We start from the raw sequence: 20,995 nt of genomic DNA, 5'->3' as shown, positions 1-20,995 counted from the left end.
TACAACATCACCAGGCAATAGGAAATTTTCAGCTCCATTATGATCATGTGGGACCACCATGTTAGGTGCACTCTGTTGTTGACCAAACTGTCATTAAGCAGCTAGTGATGGTAATTGTACTTTTATTCTCTTCATGGAAAATGCAAGGACTCCAGAAATGTTACCTCTATTTTTCTTCCCCACCATCTATGGTATGCTTTATTTTAATTTTATGTATTTTTGAAATTCCGCAGGCATTACTTTTGTTTTATATGGTCAATATTTATTTAAATTTATATTTAAATTTTTTTCCAGCTCTTGTTCTTTTCTAACAATTCTCATGTTCCTTTTGCATAAATAATATTCTCTAGAATTTTTGTAAGTTTCTCTCAGTTTTTGTTTGTCTGAATAAATCTTAAGGAATATTTTTCCTGGGTATAGAATAATTCTGGATTGGCAGGAGTTTGGGTGATGTTTTTTCAGCATGTTAAATCAGTCTATAATCTCTGGTTCTCATAACTTCTGTTGATTTATGTATTGTCCTTCTAACTATTGCTCCTCTGAGGGTAGTTTGTCTTTTTTCTTTGGCTGTTTTTATATCTTTCATGATCATGTCTTTGGTTTTCTGTAGTTTCACTGGAATGTGAGTAGAGATGGATTTCTTTGTAGTATCCTGCTTGGGGGGTGAGTAGGATTTCTAAAATCTGTGAATTAATGTTTTAGCATATAAGTTTTAGAATACACATTTTGAATGTTAGATCTTTAAATATAATTCTGCACCATATTGTCTCTTGCCTTATCTTTTCCTGTCAAACATCTTACTGACTATTTTAACTATTCTTATCCTTCCTTTTATATTTTCCATTCTTTTGTCTTTCTGGGCTTCACTCATTATAGTTGTCTTTCTGGAAGAAATTATGGGTAATTTTTTCTTGTCTGACAATCCACTTTTTTCATGTTTAATTTGTTTGTAAATTTATCTCTTTAGTTTTTCATGTGTTATATTTTTGAGTTTTGGAGTTCTATTTCATTTTTGTTCTTTTTAAAGAAAATATTTTAAAATTCTTTTCAGAGAGAAAGGGAGAGGGAGGGAGAAATAGAAACATTGGTGATGAGAGAGAATCATTGATTGGCTGCCTTCTGCACACCCGCAACTGGGGGTGGAGCCCATAACCCAGGCTTGTGCCCTGACTGGGAATCAAACCGTAACCTCCTGGTTCATAGGTCAACGCTCAACAACTGAGCCATACCTGGCTGGGCTCTATTTCATTTTCATTTAAATATGCAGTATCTTTAAATTTTTAGTTATCTGCTGAAATGTTTAACCTTGGTTTTTATCAACTTGATAAAACAGTGTTGTTTTATAATTTGTGTGTGATTATTCCAATATTATAGCCCCTGTACTTCTGTTTGCATTATCTGTTTTTTCGTGCTGATTTTTATTCATGTTGTCATAGCTCCTCACCCATCCCACTTATCTTTGATTATGTGCTAAATAGTGTACTTAAAAAGCTGATTATAAAAATAACTAGTTGCCTGGTGCACAAATTCATGCACATAGAAAGGGAAATAATTAGAAGAAATATTTTAATATTGCTATTTGCCCTTTCACCCTCAGCACCTGGGAGCTGGGAGGTGGCTCTGCGTCCTCCCCCTCCCGCATACCCCCGTTTCAGCTGGTTGAACCGGCCTTGACCTGGTGTTGCTAACTCACCTGCTCCACTATCCTGTCTTGGTCCTGCTCTTGCTCTCATCAAGGCCCATCAGAGCAGCAGCACCTCCACTGCTACCTGCTGCCAGCGCCACATGGCCAGTGACCACCATGTCTGCGCTGTCCCCTGGTGGTCAGCACACGTCATACCCATCAGTCGAACTACTGTTCTCCCAGGAGAACCCCCAGTCAAACCACCACCCAAGGGGAAAATTTGCATATTAGGCTTCTATTATGTAGGATTTGAGGTTTATGGGCAATCTTTCCATAGGGATGATTTTTGTTTGCTTCTTCCATATGCCTCTGGATAGTAGCAAACCAGAACAGATGTAATCCAATTCCAGGGACTAGAATTGGCGGGACTGTCCAAGGACTTACATCAGGGCTACATTCTGAGCTGCTGTAGTCATACTCCTAGAGTGTAGTTCTAATGTTGCCACATGAAAGCACAGGGTCACAATGGGACCCCCATACATGACAGGGCAAAATTCTGCCTGCCTGACCTTGAACATCATCAAAATCCCTTCTTCATGTCCTATTACCTCAGTTGGATTGGGAAATGACCCCGGGGTAAAGGTGGCCCCAGTTTCCATAGTCACCAATTTACCCAGGATTGCTGAGTACTTCATAATCATGGCAGCTCCCCTCCTTTGGGCTCAACTTGCTTGGTTTGGTTTTTTGGTTGTGTTAAAAGGTCTGAGTTATCTAGTTCACCATTACAAGAATTAGATGTTCTCCACAAAAAATATTTAATGAATTCTAGTTTCTGCTCTGAAATTTACTACTTGTTTTAACCTTCAATAACTTATTTATGACTAGTCCATGAGCCTGTTCTCTCATATAAAAGAAGGATTTGAGCAGAGTTGCATGGGGCCTTGCAGTTCAGTTTCTACCTAGCACAATTTACTCTAAATCACTGGGTAGATTCTAGCATAAGAGCCCTAAGAAAAGGATTTCAGAATGCACTGACTTGCTTTTCTTGTTTTTCCTATAGCTAAGACAACGTTAAATGTTGTAGGTGCCAGTAAGTATTTTAAGAAAAAAAGGAAGGAAAGCTTGTCACAAATTTGCTAAAATCTTTCTTTTTTCATGGAGTCACTGACTATCATCATGGATGTCAGTATTGTCAGTCCAAGAATCCCATTAGTCCTGTCTTTTCTGAGATCAGATAGAAACAAGTACAGGACTGAGATCAGTCTGGCTAGCAGAATCTTAGGAAACATTATTAGCCAGCCCACCAGCTTTGTGGGAGCAAGAAAATGCAGCATTTCAAGCCCCATTCCAAGGAGTGCATTTGACTAAGTTTATATTGATCACAGAGCCCCTCCCCCATCCAGCATTGCATAAAGCCATCCCATTGCTATCACAATCTGGACTAGATGATGGAAATCAAGAGCCCTTATCAGAAAACACATAAGAAGCTGGTAACAGTGTGATCCTTGCACCCCCTCTAAGTTAACAGTTTCCCCTACTTTACTTCTCTTGTTGTAGTTTCATGGCAACTTTTAAGATAAGACACTTACTTCTTCACTCCTTGTGATCCCACACAAACTATAAACCAAGTGGATAAAGAAAAATAAGCTCTTTAATTTTTTGACATAAGAGGGGCTATAACAGAATACTAATCCTGTAGAACAAAGGGTCAGAAACACTGGCCAAGGCAAATTTATCTTCATAATACAACCCTTAATTGGGCTGCTTTCCTATATTTCTATTGAATGTCTGCTTTTAAGCCTCCCTTCAACCATGACTGTCTCTCTATCATAGCTTCCAGAAGTCTATCTGTGAAACAAATTACAGTACTATAATTTTTCTCATGGCTATCAAGAGAGTACAGCAGTTTCTTAATTTACTACACGGTCAAGAATCTACATATCTGATTGATGCATTCAAAAGCAATCACTGAATTGTTCAATATAAAGAAAGGAAAATAGATACCTATGCCAAAGTTAATGGGTGTAAATAGCCAACAAAGCTGACATTACAAAGGAAATTAGAGATTTGTTTTGGGGTGGTAGATTTATTGTAGAAGATATATGAAAACTATCACCATTGAAAGGGCCAGTAATAAAGTCTGAGCTTGGCCTTGGGTTTCCACAGTCTCTAAGGGGAAGAAAGTCTGCCTAAGAACAGGATGTTAGTTGAGGGATTGTGTCGAATGAAAAAAATGAATGGATGGTCGGCCACAAAATTTTCCTCTGGCATGAGCATGCAGAAGGTGGCAATTCCGGCTGTGGCAGCTGCTGCCTCTGTGCCCTCCTCATTAACTTCCACAAATGACTTGTGGACAATTTTTGATATAAAAAGATCTCTGGCTCTTGACATGCCAGACAGATCAGCCTTGCTATTAAAGAGATCCTCTATACCCAGGCTGACCAGGTGAGAGTTGAGGTTGTAGCTCTCTTCCAGCTTGAACCTGGGCAGGTGGACGTTGACTTCAATGGAACTCAGATTCTCAGGTTTGGTCCACTCATGCAGTTTTTCCAGGGTCAATTGTTCTTCTATCTGAAATGAGAAAGGGCAAAAGAAGAGGTGAGAACTCTTTCACATAAGCAAGGTAATACACATTATTTACATGAATGGACTGATGTTATCAGTTGCTAATTAGTTTCCTTCTCGTTCTGTACCAAAATAGATTCCATTTGGAGGATTTCATTTCTTTTCAGCAACTGGTGATAATAGAAGAGAGATGTGGTCCAAGCCATTAAGGGCCCAAGTAACAGGGACTTTGGACATCAGATGCTTCAACTACCCATCCATCCACCCACCCAACCATCCATCCACCCAGGCTTTCCTAAACCCCTACCATACTGGATACTGTGATAGGCCAAGATGGCTGTTATTACTTTAACTGGTTGATTGATGCAAGGTAAAACTCAAAAGTTTTCTTCTATTTCTTCTATTCTGAACCCTACTGATCACTGTGGTTATCTGTGAACTCACTGTGCTGAAGTAATCTCTAATAGATTTAGCTTGTGGGTAAAAAAAGAAAAGGGACTAGTTCCTCATCTAAAATTGGGAGAGGGTTAATAATAGTACCTACCTTATAGCACTGTTGTGAGCATTAAATGATTTAATGTATGCAAAGCACTTGGCACACAGTACTAGTAAGAGCCACAAGAATGTCAGCTATTATCATTACCATATTACTACTACTATTGGACTAGAATGGGCCCATCATTCCCCTTGTTCTACTGATGCTGATTATCTCTTTTATGAGGCTGGAGAATTTTTTTTATAATCACAGAAGAGACAAATATGAAAATACAATTAAAAGAAGGAACATACTGATTTTAATACATACTTCATACATGCCAATAATTAATATTGAACCTCTTCCTGATAACAAGTTTGGTTAGGGAGAGGGTAGAGAAAAACCACACAGCAGGCTAGAGATACTAAAGAAAACCATATTCTTCACAGTTTTGCCTAGTCCTAGCCTGACAAGAAGTGTCTTCACTTTTAACTCAAATAAAATAGAAACATCATACAAAGTTCATATGAGAACATAGGCTTAGCTTTCAACCTAGTGTGTCATATGGGTCTTTTCTACCACGTGGCTGTTGGAAATTTAATACACAATCTATATGAATTGTGATGAGAATGAGCAGTGTAATAATAGGATTTTATAGTACAAGTTGAAGATACCTACTAAGAATGTTTTCGGATTTTTAATTTTAATAAATTTGTTTCAATAATATAATTCTAATTTTAATGCACTTTCCTCTAAAGTTCATTTAAGAAAATTCCTGTGAGTTGCCACTGACATGTTACATTTAATATAGATTCTTAGATGTCCCCTACCACAACCTTACACTGACAGTGGCTGAAAAGTTAATCTTAGGGCTTCAGAGTAGCAAATATTAATGACCTACTACCACACCACATACACACAGACAGAACCCATCTATCAGAATCTCATAGTAGAAGATGAAGTTACCTATTCTAAATGTTTTGGAATTTTTAATTTTAACAAATTTGTTTCAGTAAAACAATTCTAATTTTTGTGCACTTTCCTCTAAAGTTTATTTAAGAAAATTCCTGTGAGCTGCCATTGACATGTTACATTTAATATAGAGTCTTAGGAGTCCCCACCACGACTGTTCACTGACAGTCCCTGAAAAGTTAATCTTAGGGCTTCAGAGTAGCAAACATTGATGACCTACTACCACACAACATACACACAGTCTGAACCGATCTGTTAGAAGGAAACATGAAGCATGAGAGTGGGAGCCGTTACCTTCTTCAGACCTGTGGCCTCGTCCTCGATGTCATCTGGCAGCAGGATGACCATGCTGAGGTCCCTGCCTTGGTAAGGCAGCTCCAGCACCCGGCACTTAAGGTCCTCGATGTAGCCAAATGGAAATGTGCTCTTCTGATACATCATTTTCACTGTTTTTGTGTCTTTCTGAACAGTTGAAAAAACCCAGTCACTCACAGTATTATCTGCATTCTCTTAGAGCAAAAAGCAATTTTATAATTACATCACCTCACCTTATTCAATCTGAAAGGTTTATCGGTTGTGGCCTCTTTACTGAATTTCTCCTGCCAGTTTCCTTTGAAATAGATGGCATTAACTAGCACAAGTTTGGTCATATTATCAACCACGCCTGCAGCCAACAATTCTGGAATTTTCCCTAAAGAAATAAAGTAAGTTTTGTTTGTTTTTTTAAATTCACGTATCAGCATTCCATTTTTGAACTGCATTGAACTGCAATTCAAAGTCATAGTTTTATTTAATTCCCATTAATGTATTAAGTTAGGGAAGCTGTACCAGTGTGTTTTGAGTGTAAATAAACCAACTAAAGGGTTTAAAAGTTAAAAACAGGACAATCTTTTCTGCATTGTATGAGAAACAATGAGCCTTCTTTTGGGAATGGCCATTCTTTAGGAGGCATAAAAATTATTTCTTAATGAAAATGATTTTTAAATAAATTACTTCTTCAAAGCCTGCAAGTGGAAGCTGCTCTCATAGAAAATATTTTCACAGATAACCAAAGGCTAGGACAGTTAGTCCTCTGAAATACCAGTTACCCTGTGACCGCAGCATGGCCATGAAGAATGCCTTGGATGGGAGACAGGTGTTTGGTAGGTGCCTTGACTCAGACCTTGACGAGGTTAGAGAGAGTTGTAATGGAGAAACAGCTGAGATGGAGCCACCCCTGATAGCTTAGAAAAGACATTTGCCAAAATACTTATGGCCACAGCTGTTTGTGTCACATGTATGAGAATACTAGAGGCCTAATGCTCGAAAATCGTGCAAGGGGCTCAGGGCCTGCTGCCACAGCTGCTTAGGTGGCTGCCACTGCAGCTTCGTCCAGAAGGTCATCTGGTCTAATTAGCATATTACGCTCTTATTATTATAGACTAGTGAACCCGTGCACAAAATTCGTGCACTGGGAGGAGGACCGTGGTGTCCCACAGCCTGGCCAGCGCCTTCTCGCCGTCTGGGGAGTGGGACTAAGCCGTGAGTCAGACATCCCGAGCACTGCCACAGAGGTGGGAGAGTCTCCTGCCACCGCCGCAGCACTGCTAGCCGTGAGCCCGGCTTCTGGCTAAGTGGCACTCCCCCTGTGGGAATGCACTGACCACCATGGAGCAGCTCCTGCATTGAGTGGGATCGGGCCAAAACCCGCTCTCCAACATCCCCCAAGGGGTGCTGGATTGTAAGAGGGCACAGGCCAGGCCGAGGGACCCCACAGGTGCACGATTGGGGCTGGGTAGAGATGCGGGAGGTTGGCCAGCCAGGAAGGGACCAGGAGAAGGCACCAGGGAGTGTCCGGCCTGTTATGTTCATTCCCAATTGGCCAGACACCAGCAGCAAGCTAACCTACTGGTCATAGTGTCTGCCCCCTGGTGGACAATGCATATCATAAGGAGCAATTGGGTGGCCTTAGCATATCACTAGCATATTATGCTTTGGTTGAACAGACGACCGACCTGATGACCCGACACTTAGCATATTAGGCTTTTATTATATAGGATTCTTTTCTATAATCTGGGTCAGGATGGATTTCCCTCAAAGGTTTATCCTTGTTATCCTACATTCAATGTTACTTTTAATTTTAAAATGTGGTTTTGTGAATTTATGGGGAAAATATTTAGCTGCTTCAGTGAAAGCATGTTGAACTTCCTACTTTGAGGAATTTCCACATGTAAAAGCTTCTGGCACTGGGCAGTGGCCGAGTTTACCCCCAGCACGAGGGTGAGGGCAGAGGAAAAGGGCAGGGAATCATCTGCAGGCTGGGAAAGTGGAAGGAGGAAAGGAACGGCCAGTGTGTAATGAATGACTACATTCGGCCCACTCTCTTACCTTCAGTCTGCCCTTTGACCCACTCGTTTATCACCTTTCTTGCACCTTCAGAGGCTCGCTGAAAATCTACACTGGCCAGTTCAGCACCATACATTTTCTGGGTTGAAGCTAAGAACTCCTGTTTAAAATAAAGAAAAAAAAACAACACAAAACAGGAATAACTCCTACTACATACAGAAATGATTTTCTAAAATCCTTAAGAGCAGTACAAATTGTCCTAAAAGACATAAATTTCATTGTAACAAAAACATTCTAACCCTTACACTTTTTGCATTATGGTAAAAAACACATAACACTAAATTTACCACCTTAATCATTTTAAGTTCAGTAGTTTTGGTGTCACATAAAATTTACCAATTCTTTTCTGACCTTTGGCTAACATTTTCATAAATAAGTATACACTGATTATTCTGGGAAGTGAATTATGGAATTCATTCTTGCTTTAGTAACACAGCCAGGGGCAATCTTTTCCTGTGAAGATTAGCAAAGAAATCAAATCATTAATGGGGATACTGCCATATGTTAAATTCTGTATCTTTTTTCTGAATGTTTATAAAAATAAAAACTTACTTCTGTGACTTGATTGTGCTGGAAAATGTCTGCACTGTTTCGTGAGTTTTAGAATGTGAATGTAAAGTAACCGCCGGGAGGAACTCATAGCTTTTCTCTCCGTATAACCTATTAGCAAGTTTCAGAACATAGGGAGCTCCGCGCTTGTTAATATCAGCATTCAGACTCTGAAAACTTGAATGGATCTCCTTAACTGCATCAAAGTGAAGAGTCTAAAATAGAGAAAGCATTCTTTCTATAGCCATTTATTTTGAAACGGATTCCTTGACATTTGCTTCTATCAAATTAAATTAATGCTTTTATTACTAATTATCAATAATTCCCAGCCCAATACTTTATTAAACTTTCATTGGAGAACAAAAAAATAAAGAATCTAAAATGTATCACTTTGTGAGACATAATTACATTAAAAGCTCTTTTTATATAACTTTTTATAATTATATTCCTTTGAATGTAAGTTGTTAATAGGCTAAATATTTATCTATGTCTGCTTTTTCTCCAAACAACATTATAACTGGTATATTCATATATAAATTCTGCATCAAATAGAGTTATAATGAAAGTTCTTAGAAATAAAAAGTAAAATTAAAATTCAATACCTTTGTGGGAGCACAAAGGTATTACAGAATTGAGGGGATTTTTAAACTACACTATCAGCATCAGTAACTTAAAAATAACATCTATAAACTTAACATTCAGCAAAAGTGTAATTTTCATATTACAAATCAAGAATCCCTTCATGGTTTTATGAGTCCTGGGCTGGTTCCTTATTTTAACACACAAAGAATAAACCTACACAATGTACAAAGTCCAGTTACTCACCAAGATAGGGAATGTTTGCACAGTTGCAATGATAGATCTGCTTTAATGGAAAAGCATGGGAACCCTTGAAACTATTTTTTGCTGAGATAATGGAGTCCCTGGATAAAGCTCAAAATAGAAGCTGACATTACCCTGCAAGAAGCAACTAATCATTATTCCCAGGGGGTAAAATAAAAAGTGGGTTTTGGGAAATATAAAAGTGCTTTCATGTCTGCAGTGGTAAAGACCACTGGTTTTTCATAAAATGCTGAAATAAAAGATTTGCAGCTGGAACAGATGGATAAACTTGAATTCAAGGCAGGACCTTGACCAGTTACTGGCACCTTGGAATCTTTCCCCTACTTTCAAGGAGAGCTGGAGTTCCCCTCTCAGAATTCAACAAAGTGGTGCACCCAGTACCCATGAAGGCCAGGTGGAAGGTCAGGCATTACTGTTTCTTCTCCCTGTAACAGGGACCTGCCATACCACCCAGGGCTTGGCCCTGTTCCTGCAGCGGCCATACCTCACTTCTTTCCTCTCCTTCAGTCCTTCCTACCCACACAGGCACTTGTGCCAGGCACAGGGCTAGGTCTCAACAGTATATAACCACATGGGGGCCTCTTCCCTCAAAAAGGAAACACCGCCAACTTCTCCAGTGTGGTGCATTCCTGTGTTATTTTGTGCTGAAATAGCAGGCATCTATCAATGAGTAGCAAGTTGCATGCAAAACAGAAAGTGAAAAATCTGAATTGATAGAAGATGCCTTCAAAGATTTGCCCACTGCAAAAGAAGCAGCACACCTCCCGGGCTCTCATAGCTTTCTTCACCGCTGTATCCTCAGGCAAACAGAAATTAAACTTGCTTTGTGGAAATTGACAACTTTTATTTCCCAGAAGGAGTACTTCTGGTTTGGTTTTAATTGAAGTTATTTTGTGGAAAACAGCAGACAATAATTGTGGCTAGCTTCAGTAAATAGGGGGCTGTATTGGAAGGATTTGTCCGTAGCTCTAAGAACCAAAGATGGAGTTAACCAACGTGGCCTTTGAAAGGGCAGAAAACTGGGCAGTTCTGGGGGCCTCAGTAACTGGAGTTTATGGGCACTGCCACTAAGGTACAGCTTTCACCAACTCCAGTCCCTGATCTCTCTATTCAAGGTTCAAAAATTGGTAAAGCTTGGATTAGTTGCCTGCCCCTCGGAGGTGGCCAGAGGCCAGGGTCAAGTCACAAGGACATGGGACATCATTACTTCAGATACACCTCTGTGGTTGGGGCTGTTCCCAAAGTAGGGCAATCATTGTGAGCTGGGAATCACCCTGATGGGTGTTTATTGCATGTATTATTATTGGTCCTATACAGATAATTCTCTCCAGTTTAAATGAAAACCCCCGAGGGCAGGCACCGTATCTTCACTTTTTTCCTCATTGTGATAAAAAACATACCACCTAACATAAAATTCACCATCTCAACCAATGGTTAAGTGCACAGCTCAGTGGTAAATTCATTGTTGAGAAACAGATATCCATGACTTTTTCATCTTGCACATCTGAAACTCTATACCCATTAAACAAGAACTCTTATCTCCACTTTTATGCCCATAGCACCTATAATAGTGGCTGATCCACAGTAGGTACTCAATACATATTTGCTGAATAAATGGATGTGGAATCCCAAAGTGCCCTAAACCCCACTCATTTGTTGGTCCTACGTAAGGTCACTAACACAATGGTTCTCAATCTGTTTTACTCCTCAGCAAACAAAAAAAATTGTGACATATTCACAACAAAACAATGGCTGACAGCTTTAGTGATAATCAGCCTGGAGGACGGGGGAGCGTATCCTCCTAGGAAGGCATTTCAGAACCTTGGGGATAGGCCCCGCCGGAGTAACTCAGTAGGTGGAGTGTCCTCCTGTGCACTGAAAGGTTGTTGGTTTAATTCCCAGTCAGGGCACATACCTGTGCTGTGGGTTCCATCCCCAGTCAGGGCACGTACAGAAGGCAAGCAATCAATGTTTCTCTCTCTCTCTCTCTCTCTCTCTCTCTCCCTCCCTCCCTCCCTCCCTCACTCCCTCCTTCCCTTCCCTTCCCCCTCTGCAGCATTGAAAAGCTATGCCCCCTGGGGCTGCCTAAAAGCTGTCCCAAACTGCTCAGGGAGGCAGGGAGTTGAGAAGGAATAAAAATATTATGATCTCAGGCTTGGCTCTGGCTTTCAGCCACAAGGCGGCGCCCAGTATTTCGCAAGCGAGGAAGCCCTCGCGCCCCCGATTAGGGTGTTGGTTGGGGGTTGTTTCCGGGTCGACTCCGGCTATGATGAGCAGTGCAGGCACCATTTCCAGAGGTGCAGGCAGCAGTCCCAGCAAAAGCGCAGGGGCTGCGGGTACCCAGGCCACCGAAGGCCAGGGCGGAGCCAGGAGTAGGCAGCTGGCAGATCCCAGTCCTGAGCAACCCCCACTGGCTCTGTCCCACTTCCCTAATGGGCCTGGTGCCCGAACCTCACCGGTTGCTCGCTGCCTGGGAGGTGCTGGGGATCTGTCAATGCCCTTAGCTCAAGCACTGCCCTTATATAGTCCCTGAGGTGGGTGCAGCTCTGTGCCAGCAGGAGGAGGAACCGGGCGTTGGCCAGAGGGGTTGGGTGAAGGGGGAGGGGGAGGGATCGAAGGGCGGTGCTGGGTGGCTGGGAGCTGGGGCGGAGCTGCAGAAGGAGCAGTGTGGGGCAGCAGGGCAGGCACAGCAGGAGTCTGGGCACTTCCAGTGAAGCCTAGATGAGGGTGAGCAGGGGGAGATGAGCACCTTTTTCGAGTCTAGGTGAACTCAGATGTCTGGCAAGGAACTTATGGCTTAGGTCCTGCCTAAGTGTGAATCACTGAGATGACATAATGTGTCACCTCTTACAGGGCAAACTAGCCCCTCTGAATCTCATCTATATACTCCAAATTGATTTTGTTTTTCTGTGTTTTTGTTTTGTCAGCTGATGGTCATTGGTGCCAGTTCAATGCCACCAGGAATCCCCAATTTAGGGTGCAGGGAAGAAGGAAACTTTATTCAGTGCAATCAGTTCAATTGTGATACAGCTCAGTTACTAGCATGAAGCAGCAGGTGGCAAGGTGGCCCTCTCTGGCTAGTCAGCTCTGGTCTGCTCTGGTCTGCTCCACCTGCTCCATTCCCATCTCCCTCTTCCTGTTTCTCCAGGAAACAATCTTGAGTGGAAAGAGAAAGTGTGCTCCCAGAGCCAGAAGGAAGCTGGCTTAAATAGAGAGAAGTCCCTACCCCTGGTCTCTGATTGGTCCATCCTCATGCAAAGGACAACTCCAAGTCCTCAAAGTTTCATTGCTCCAAAAAGCACTGTCCTGATTGGTCGGAATGGAGCTGCTCTGAATGGTTAGTGAAAATGCTGATAAGGATAGAAGTGCACAGTTCCAGTTGAATGGGGAAAGCCTCAGTCTTAAAGATTGAAATATATTCTCGGGACTCCTTTCTAAGGGCTGGCTCAGATGCAGGAACACAGTGCAGGCAGGCAGTTCAGTGCAATCTTCTCATTGAAGTGCCCTCCTGGTGAACCCGCACACCCCCTGCTCCCCTCCTCCTATAGATATGGCTGCAAGGGCCTGTCCTTTAAATTTGAGTCTATTTAGCCACCAAGAGTCTTTGATAGGTATCTTCTTTCTCAGGTTCCCCAGTTCCAAACAACAACCTTGATGTCACTATTGTCAACGTAAAAAAACCATTGAAACCTGTAAAGAATTTTGTGAGTTTATTTGAGCCAAACTGTCGACATATGCCGGGAAGCAGAACCTCAACGAATTGAGATAGTGCTCCGAAGAATGGCGGGGTTACATATTTATACATGAAATTCATTGGTGACAGATTTAAGGAGGTGGGATTAAGCGAAGCGGGGAAAGTTCTGTGATAGGATAAAAAGTAAAATGATGGACACATACTTAGATGGGTGCAGGAACAATTAACATGATAATGAAGGGGTTTGTGGTATCTGTCCTGGGACCCTGCACACCTGGTTGTGCCCCAGGGGCTCCATAAAAAGAGAAGTCACAAGTTACCCAGACATTTCAAGGGTATGTTATCTTAGATGCAAAAAGACAGATAGGCTTAGTTACAGTAAAGGTTGACCTTATCAGTGATGATATCAGCGTAGGATGTAACTGCCCACCTTAACTGCTTTTAGTTAAGGTTTAATTTCAGACCATCCTTTGTGGTTACTTTAGGTCTCCGAGTCTGCAAAACAGCCATGCAGGCCTCTCCTGAGCTTGTCAGGTCAGCATGTGGCCCCTTTCGTCCACACTATCTTTAAAACCAAAATGAATTTAGCCCATATTCTTCTCACAGTGATGGCAACACCACTATTTCTGTGGGTCGTTTGTTTGTTTCCCACTTTAAATGTCTGGGAATGTAACTTCACCAAAATTTATAGTGGTTGAGGGTCTGAAATAATTCTGCATTCATTGAACTTGTCCCCTGTTTTCTTACAAATCTCAACATGAAAGAGCAACCAAGAAAAAGCCCTATTTTGTGTGTGTGTGTGTGTGTGTGTGTGTGTGTGTGTGTTAGTATGAATAATATAGTGTGAAAGGGATTGTAGATTTTTGTTTGTTTGTTATTTACTCTGAGAACTTGTTTATCATGAAAAGGGTCCAGGAAGGCCCAATAATGAGTGATAAAAATACTCTTCATAGGTTTTTTTTTTAAGCAGGAAGAGTTTAATAATGAAGATTTAGACTGATTTACAGTTTATTAAATAAAGAAACCAACACTTATTGAAAGCCACTTATTGCTAAATTCAAGTGGTTTGATCAGATCTGGTAAGCTCTCCACCATTTCTCACAGAACCAGAGCACCAACACTGGCTTCTTCAAAGAGGCCAATGTGAGAAAGTCAGGAAAGAGAGGCTGCTCCGAGAAGTTGTTAAATTAAAATCTGAGACACAATAGTTGAAGAAAAAGTATTCTGAATTTTATTTTTTCTCCTGCCATGTTGTATTTGTGCTTTCCTGGAGTTAGCAATCTGGATTAAATAGAAAACAAAGCCATTTCCTAAGTCAATGTGTATACTGTATATAAGGTTCAGAGAAAATTGATCATTATACATCAATCAATCAATACATTTACTCTCTAGTGTGGAGGCAAAGTAACTGTTCTGTCAAATAACATTGGAGTATTCTCCTTGTGAATTTAAAATATAAATGACCACAATCAAAGCTCAGAGATACTTATATACTCAGGAAGGTACAGTGTTTGGTATATCTACCAAATGAGCACATGCTTACCTGAGCTCCAAGCAGGAATCTCCCCCAGAGTGAAATGTGTGTGAGCACGTGCACCTGCAGACATGTACAGGAATGTGCATAGCAACGTGCTGTGTATTAGACCCACATTTGGAAACCACATAAATGCCCATCACCAGAAGAACAGACTAATATATACAACAGAATAATATACAGTAATAAAAATGAGCCAACTACAGCAATTCACAGCAACACAGCTGCCTCTCACAGCTGCACTGTTGAATGAAAGAACAGACACAGAAAGCTGTGTGGTTTGGTTATAGAAAGTTCAAAAACAGGCAGAACTAACCTATAGGGCAGGGGTGGGCAACCTTATTGTGAGTGCGTGCCAAAACCAGTAAAATCTCTGACTCAAAGTTCTTCTGTGTGCCAACCCTAATTTTTGGAGGACATGTTACGCCTACTTGATATCTCTTAAGAAATGTGAAGAACCTTGAAGAAATAATAAAATTCATTTGAACAACAAAAACACAGTATATGATGATGAAAAATACATTTATTTTTTAATGTATACATGTACACTGATAGTCCGACAGAAAACTTTATGACTCCGTTTGATATTATCAGTGGGACTTTTGCTGCTGCATCACTGATGACAAAGATTTTACATCAGGTTTATATTTTGTGACCTTCAGAGATATGCACCAGCTACTACTTTCATCCATTAGGCTACTTGTATTATGAGACTTAACAAAATTCATCACTAAGAACAATGATTCACAATTGTAAATGGAAGATTATAAGAGAGGGTTTCGCGTGCCAGCAAAAGTTACTGGCGTGCCATGTTTGGCATGCGTGCCAGGGGTTGCCCACCCCTGCTATAGGGTTTGAAGTCAAGGGAGAGTTCTCTTTGGAGAGCAAGGGGGATTGTACTGACTGTTTTTCTTATTTTCTGTGTTCTCCATGTTCTGGTAGTTGGGGCCTTGATCCTGGAGAGAGTGCTTCTACCAGCACTATTTCCCAGAGATAACGAATGGCCCCCTGATGCCCCAGCGCGTGTACCTTTGATATAAATTCAGTGACCACACTCTCAAATATCTCCTTTATCAAACTCTGACAGGCCAAGCCAATGGTCCCCCTACTCAAAACTACCCCCGCACAGGTGCCAAACCACTAGAGACTGCTTTTTAAAAAAATATATTTTTATTGATTTCAGAGAGGAAGGGAGAGGGAGAGAGAGATAGAACCATGAAGGATGAGAGAGAATCATGGATCGGCTGCCTACTGGGAGTTGAGCCCACAACCTGGTCATGTGCCCTTGACCAGATCAAACCTGGGACCCTTCAGTCTGCAGGCCAATGCTCTATCCACTGAGGCAAACTGGTTAAAACCTGAGACTGCTTTTGTAGCCAGCTCACAGCCCCCAAATTATTTAAACTGTCTAATTTAAACATAGTGTACCTATCCTTCCTTGCCCATTCCTTCCTGTAAGAATTCCAGAAGGCTTTACCTTCACCCCTGCGTGCCTCCTGGCAGACGGGGTGCTGCCCAGGTCCCATGTGGTGTGGTGCCAAATGCTTCCAATTTCTAGGGATCTGTACCAGTTAATAATGAGGATTTTGTAATCAAAGAAAACACAATAATTTGAAGAGAAACATCAACAGTGCTTTATTCAAAGTAATGTCCATCACTAGCTACACATTTCCCCCATCTTATTCAGAGACCCAATTTTCCATTTCTTCGTCCGTTTTGAAGTGCTGCTCAGAAAGTGCATGTGCCATCGATTGGTAATCTGAAGGAGCAAGATCTGGTGAATACAATGGGTGGGTTAATACTTCCCAGGCAAGATCTTTTAACGTGTCTTTAACTGGTTTTGAAGTGTGTGATGGTACGTCATCACAAAGCAAAATTACTTTGCCATGTCTTCTGGCACATTCTGGTCATTTCGCGATCAAAGTGTGGTTCGAATTGATTATTTGTTGTTGGTAGCAATCAGTATAAATGGTTCCACCTGGTTTCACAAGCTCATAATACACCACACCTTCCTGATCCCACCAAAGGCAGAGCATTGTCTTCTTTCCTAAGCGATTTGTCCTTGCAGTCCATGTTGACGGTTGACCTGGATCAAGCCATGATTTTGTGCATTTGGGAATCTCAAAATAAATCCACTTTTCATTGCCAGTCACAATTCGATGCAAAAAAGACTTTCTTTCATGCCATTGAAGCAACCTTTTACTGATGACTTTTCGGTTTTCCATTTGTCTTTTGTTCAGTTGATGTGGCACCCATTTTCCTTCCTTTAAAATCTTTGCCATTGCTTGTGAACGATCAGACATTGTTTGCTGAGCAATGTTTAATCTTTCTGCAAGTTGTTTTTGAGATTGACACGCATCTTCATCCAATGATTTTTGCAATTATTGGTCTTCAAACTTTTTTGGTAGACCTAGATGTTCTTTTCTTTCATATAGAAACCACCACTTTTAAAGCATTTAAAGCAGTGTTCACAAGTATCTTGAGATGGAACATGTTCACCATAAGCTTCCCAAAGTGTAGGATAACTTTTTCTTCAAAATAAAGTAATGAATTAAAATTTCCCGCAAATGCTCTTTTTTGGGGGTACGAAATTGGATATTTTTAACCTTAAAAATATCTATGATGTTAACACCTTCAGCAAATTTGACATGTGACGTTTTGAAGCTTGCTGTCAATACAACAAAACAGCATACATATCAAATTGCTTATATATCAACATATGTGTAACGCCATCTATTGAAAAAAATCTGCATTATCACTGGTAACACCTAGTAGGTAACCTAAGGCAGTGTTTTGGTATAAAAATTCTGAAAATATTTGGATAACAGTTCTCCCAAACTGTGACTACACACAGTCTAGTTGCCTGCCATATGTATATTTTAGTGGTAGCCTGTGTCAACTGACGGGCATTGGTGCCAAGACAATGCCAACAGGAATCCCCAACTTGAGTGCAGTGAAGAAGGAAGCTTTATTGTGACACAGCACTCTGTGAAGTGAGCACAGCTGCAAGGGCCAGGCAGCCCTCTCCCTGTAGGTATACAGCTCTGCTCTGCTCCTCATTTGTTTGCTCCTTTTGTTGTTGTTTTTTAATTTGAGCCCTTTTTAGTAGGTATCTTTTGTCTCAGGTTTCACACCTGGGAAATAATAAAGTAGGAAATGCTATAGAACGGCAGTCAAGATGGTTGTGCCCACAGCAGAGGTAGGGATTCCATAACACAAGATGGCTGCATACACAGTGGAGGCTGAGCTCCTGTAATGAGCCTTAAAGAGCAATGAGCAGGGACCTGAGGCTGTGTGACACTGGGCCGGGATAGGAGACCTGAGGCTGCACCCCTGTCTGGTGGGGCTTGACATGGGACCTCAGGCAGCAACCCCCACCCCAGCACTGGGCTGGGGGACCTCAGGCTGCGCCCCAGCCCTAGCACTGGGCCGGGGGCCTAAGGCCGTACCCCACTCCCCAGCGCCAGGTTGTGTGGAACTGAGGCCACGCTCCCCGCCTGGCGGAGCTTGACTGGGGACCTCAGGCCGCGCCCCCAGCCCATGGGGCTTGATGGGGAACCTCAAGGCGCACCCCGAACCCGGTTCAGGCCGTTGGACCTCAGGCTGTGCCCCCGCCCGGCAGAGCTTGACGGGGACCTCAAGGTATGCCTTCTGCCCTGCCTGGGCTGGGGATCCTCAGGCTGTGCACCCCACTCCGGGCTGGGGGACCTGAGACTACGCACCCTCCTGGAAGGGCATGATAGGGGACCTCAAGGTGCACCCCCCGCCCTGGCGCTGGGACAGGCGACCTGAGACTGCATCTCCCACCCAGCAGGGCTTGACAGGGGTGGGGCTGGCCCGGTCTGGATCTAGCCCAATGAGGGTGGGGCCAGCGGAGTCTGGGTCACAAATGATTTCGAGGCTCATGTGGGTGGGCAGGAACTTGACTCTGGTTCCCGTGGCATGCCCCAGACTCTGACAGGAAGAAGATTTTCATATACATTTTACTAATTTTCTTTCATCTCTAACATTTCTATTATAGAGAAAGAGCAAAGAGCAGTATTAAAATGTTTCCTCTAATTAATTCCTTTTTAATGTGCACAAATTTCATGCACCTGATCACTAGTATTTTTATATTTTCTTCTAAAAACTTACTGTTTTGCTTTCACAATTAAGTCTACTGTCCATCTGATTCGTTTAATGCAAAAATCAACTTTAACATTTTTTCATATGGTTCCAAAGGTTCCCAAAGGTTCCAGAACAATTTATTGAAAATTTCCTCCCTTCACTTCCAACTTTGAAGTACCACATCTGTCAGAAATATGATGGCCATAGGATTTATTATTCAAATTGATTAGATTTTGAGAGTAAAAAAGGGCATTGCTAATTATTGCTGTACAACAAGAGACTTAAACAGGCTTTTGTGAGCAAACTGGGATGATGCTCATCATAAAGCAGGGTTCATACACCTGGGCTCTCTGTTTTGTTCCATTTCTAACCACCTTTGCACAAGAACCCAGTTTATCTTATTTCCACAGCTTTAGAATAAGTTGTTATTCTATTAAGTATGTCCTTTCATCTGATTCTTCAATATTGTCTTGGATATTCTTGGCCTTTTACCTTGTTATATAAGTACTAGTGGCCCCGTGCAGGAAATTTGTGCACATTAAAAGGGAATTAATTAGAGGAAATATTTTAATATTGATATTTGCCCTTTATAATAGAAGTGTCAGAGATGAAAGAAAATTAGCAAAATGTATATGAAAATCTCCCTCCTGTCAGAGTCTGGGGCATGCTGCGGGACCTAGAGTCAAATTCCCGCCCACCACCCGCATGCACTTCGAAAACAGAAGAGACCCAGACCCGGTGGGCCCCACCCCCATTGGATAAGACCCTGACTCAGTCAGCCCCACCCCCTGTCAAGCTACTCCAGGCTGAGAGCAAAACCTCAGGTCCCCCATCCTGGCACCAGACAAGCCCCACCAGGTGGAGAGAACAGCCTCAGATCCCCCAGCCTGGCGCCAGGGCAGAGGGCACAGCCTAAGGTCCCCTGTCAAGTCCTGTTAAGCTGGGGGCATGGCCTGAGGTCCCCAGGTCTGGCACTGGGGTGGGGGTGGGTGTCACGGCCCGAGGTCTCCCTGTCAAGGAACACGGGGCAGGGGGCGCAGCCTGATGTCCCTGCTGTTTGGTCGTGATGTTACAGCATCCCGCTATTTTACATATTCCTCTATTATATAGATAGTTTAGAATCACTTGCCATGTTTCACTAAATAAAAAACAAAACAAAGAAAACCTGTTTTTTAATTGAAAATGCATTGAATATGTAGATCAATTGACATTTCAATAAGGAATCATGACCATGGTATAGCTTTCCATTTATTCAGAACTACTTTATTTTCTCTCAATAATTATTACAGTTTTCTGTATAGAATTTCTTAACATATTTTGATGCATTTATTCCTAGGCATTTGAACATTTTTTACATCATTATAAATGCTTTTTAAAACATTTTTAAAACTTTGTAACTCATAGAAATACAAATTAGCTGTGTAACTTGTTCTTGTAACCAGCAACGCCTTACTTAACACACTTTTAAATTCTAATAATTTAGACTTTAGATGAAAATATTCATCTGAAATATTATAAGATTTGCTCTTACTTTCAAATTTTTATATATTTTGTTTTTCTTGCATTACCATATGAGCTAGGATCTTCATTAAATTTTTAATAACGATGGCAACATACATTCTTATCTTGTCAAATTGCTAACTAATTTCTCTTTTCATTTTTTCTTTTTTTTGTATAATTTTGAGGGCTTAGTATTAGGTGCATACAAATTTAGAATTGTTATATTTTCCTAGAATTTTCCTGAATTCCTATATTTTCCTGAATCTTTTTATCATATGAAGTGTCTGTCTTTATCACTAGAACAGGAAAACCTACTTTACCTAATAATCTCAGCACATCTACTTTTATGGTTAGTATTTGCATCATATAGCTTTCCATTCTTTTTTCCTAATTCTTTTTTCTATGTTATAGATATATTTTCTGTAGACACAATATTTTTTGAATCTAGCCTAACCATTTTTGTCTTTTAACTGGAATGTTTAGTCATTTCTCATTTATGTTTTAAGAGTATATCTTTATTGATTTAACAGAGTAAGGGTGAGGGAGAAGGAGAGAGTTAGAAATACCAATGATGAGAAAATCATTGATCAGCTGCCTCCTGCAGACCCCCTACTGGGGATCGATCCTGCAACCCAAGCAAATGCCCTTGACTAGAATCGAATGCAGGACCTTTAAGTACACAGGCCAATACTCTATCCACTGAGCCAAACCAGCTAAGGCTAGTCATTTCAAATTTTATTTTATTTT

At 41.4% G+C, this 20,995-nt stretch overlaps 2 protein-coding genes across 5 annotated transcripts in view; both read right to left on the bottom strand.

Moving 5' to 3' along the window:
- LOC102262186 (leukocyte elastase inhibitor) overlaps positions 1–12,026 on the bottom strand; it is a 30,713-nt gene extending 18,687 nt beyond the window's left edge. For 3 of the 4 annotated variants that reach the window (XM_014542303.1, XM_014542304.1, XM_014542308.1), the window contains exon 1: positions 11,870–12,025. The gene's annotated coding sequence lies outside the window, so the exon portion shown is untranslated. Of the gene's footprint in view, positions 1–11,869 lie in introns of all 4 variants that reach the window. The other variant, XM_014542309.1, reaches the window with a different exon arrangement.
- The window catches only part of LOC102241044 (leukocyte elastase inhibitor-like), a 26,055-nt gene continuing 8,743 nt past the window's right edge, over positions 3,684–20,995 (bottom strand). Inside the window, exons 2-6 of the mRNA XM_005869540.2 lie at positions 8,648–8,785; positions 8,004–8,121; positions 6,185–6,327; positions 5,931–6,098; positions 3,684–4,195 (exon numbers count right to left, since the gene is read on the bottom strand). Of these exons, the coding sequence (XP_005869602.1) occupies positions 3,794–4,195; positions 5,931–6,098; positions 6,185–6,327; positions 8,004–8,121; positions 8,648–8,785 (969 nt within the window). The 3' untranslated portion in view covers positions 3,684–3,793. The remainder of the gene's footprint in view (positions 4,196–5,930; positions 6,099–6,184; positions 6,328–8,003; positions 8,122–8,647; positions 8,786–20,995) is intronic.

This window comes from Myotis brandtii, unplaced genomic scaffold (assembly GCF_000412655.1).
Source record: "Myotis brandtii unplaced genomic scaffold, ASM41265v1 scaffold298, whole genome shotgun sequence".
NCBI lineage: Eukaryota > Metazoa > Chordata > Mammalia > Chiroptera > Vespertilionidae > Myotis > Myotis brandtii.
The sequence above is the reverse complement of the archived record's forward strand: the minus strand, read 5'-3'. Positions and strand labels throughout refer to the sequence as shown.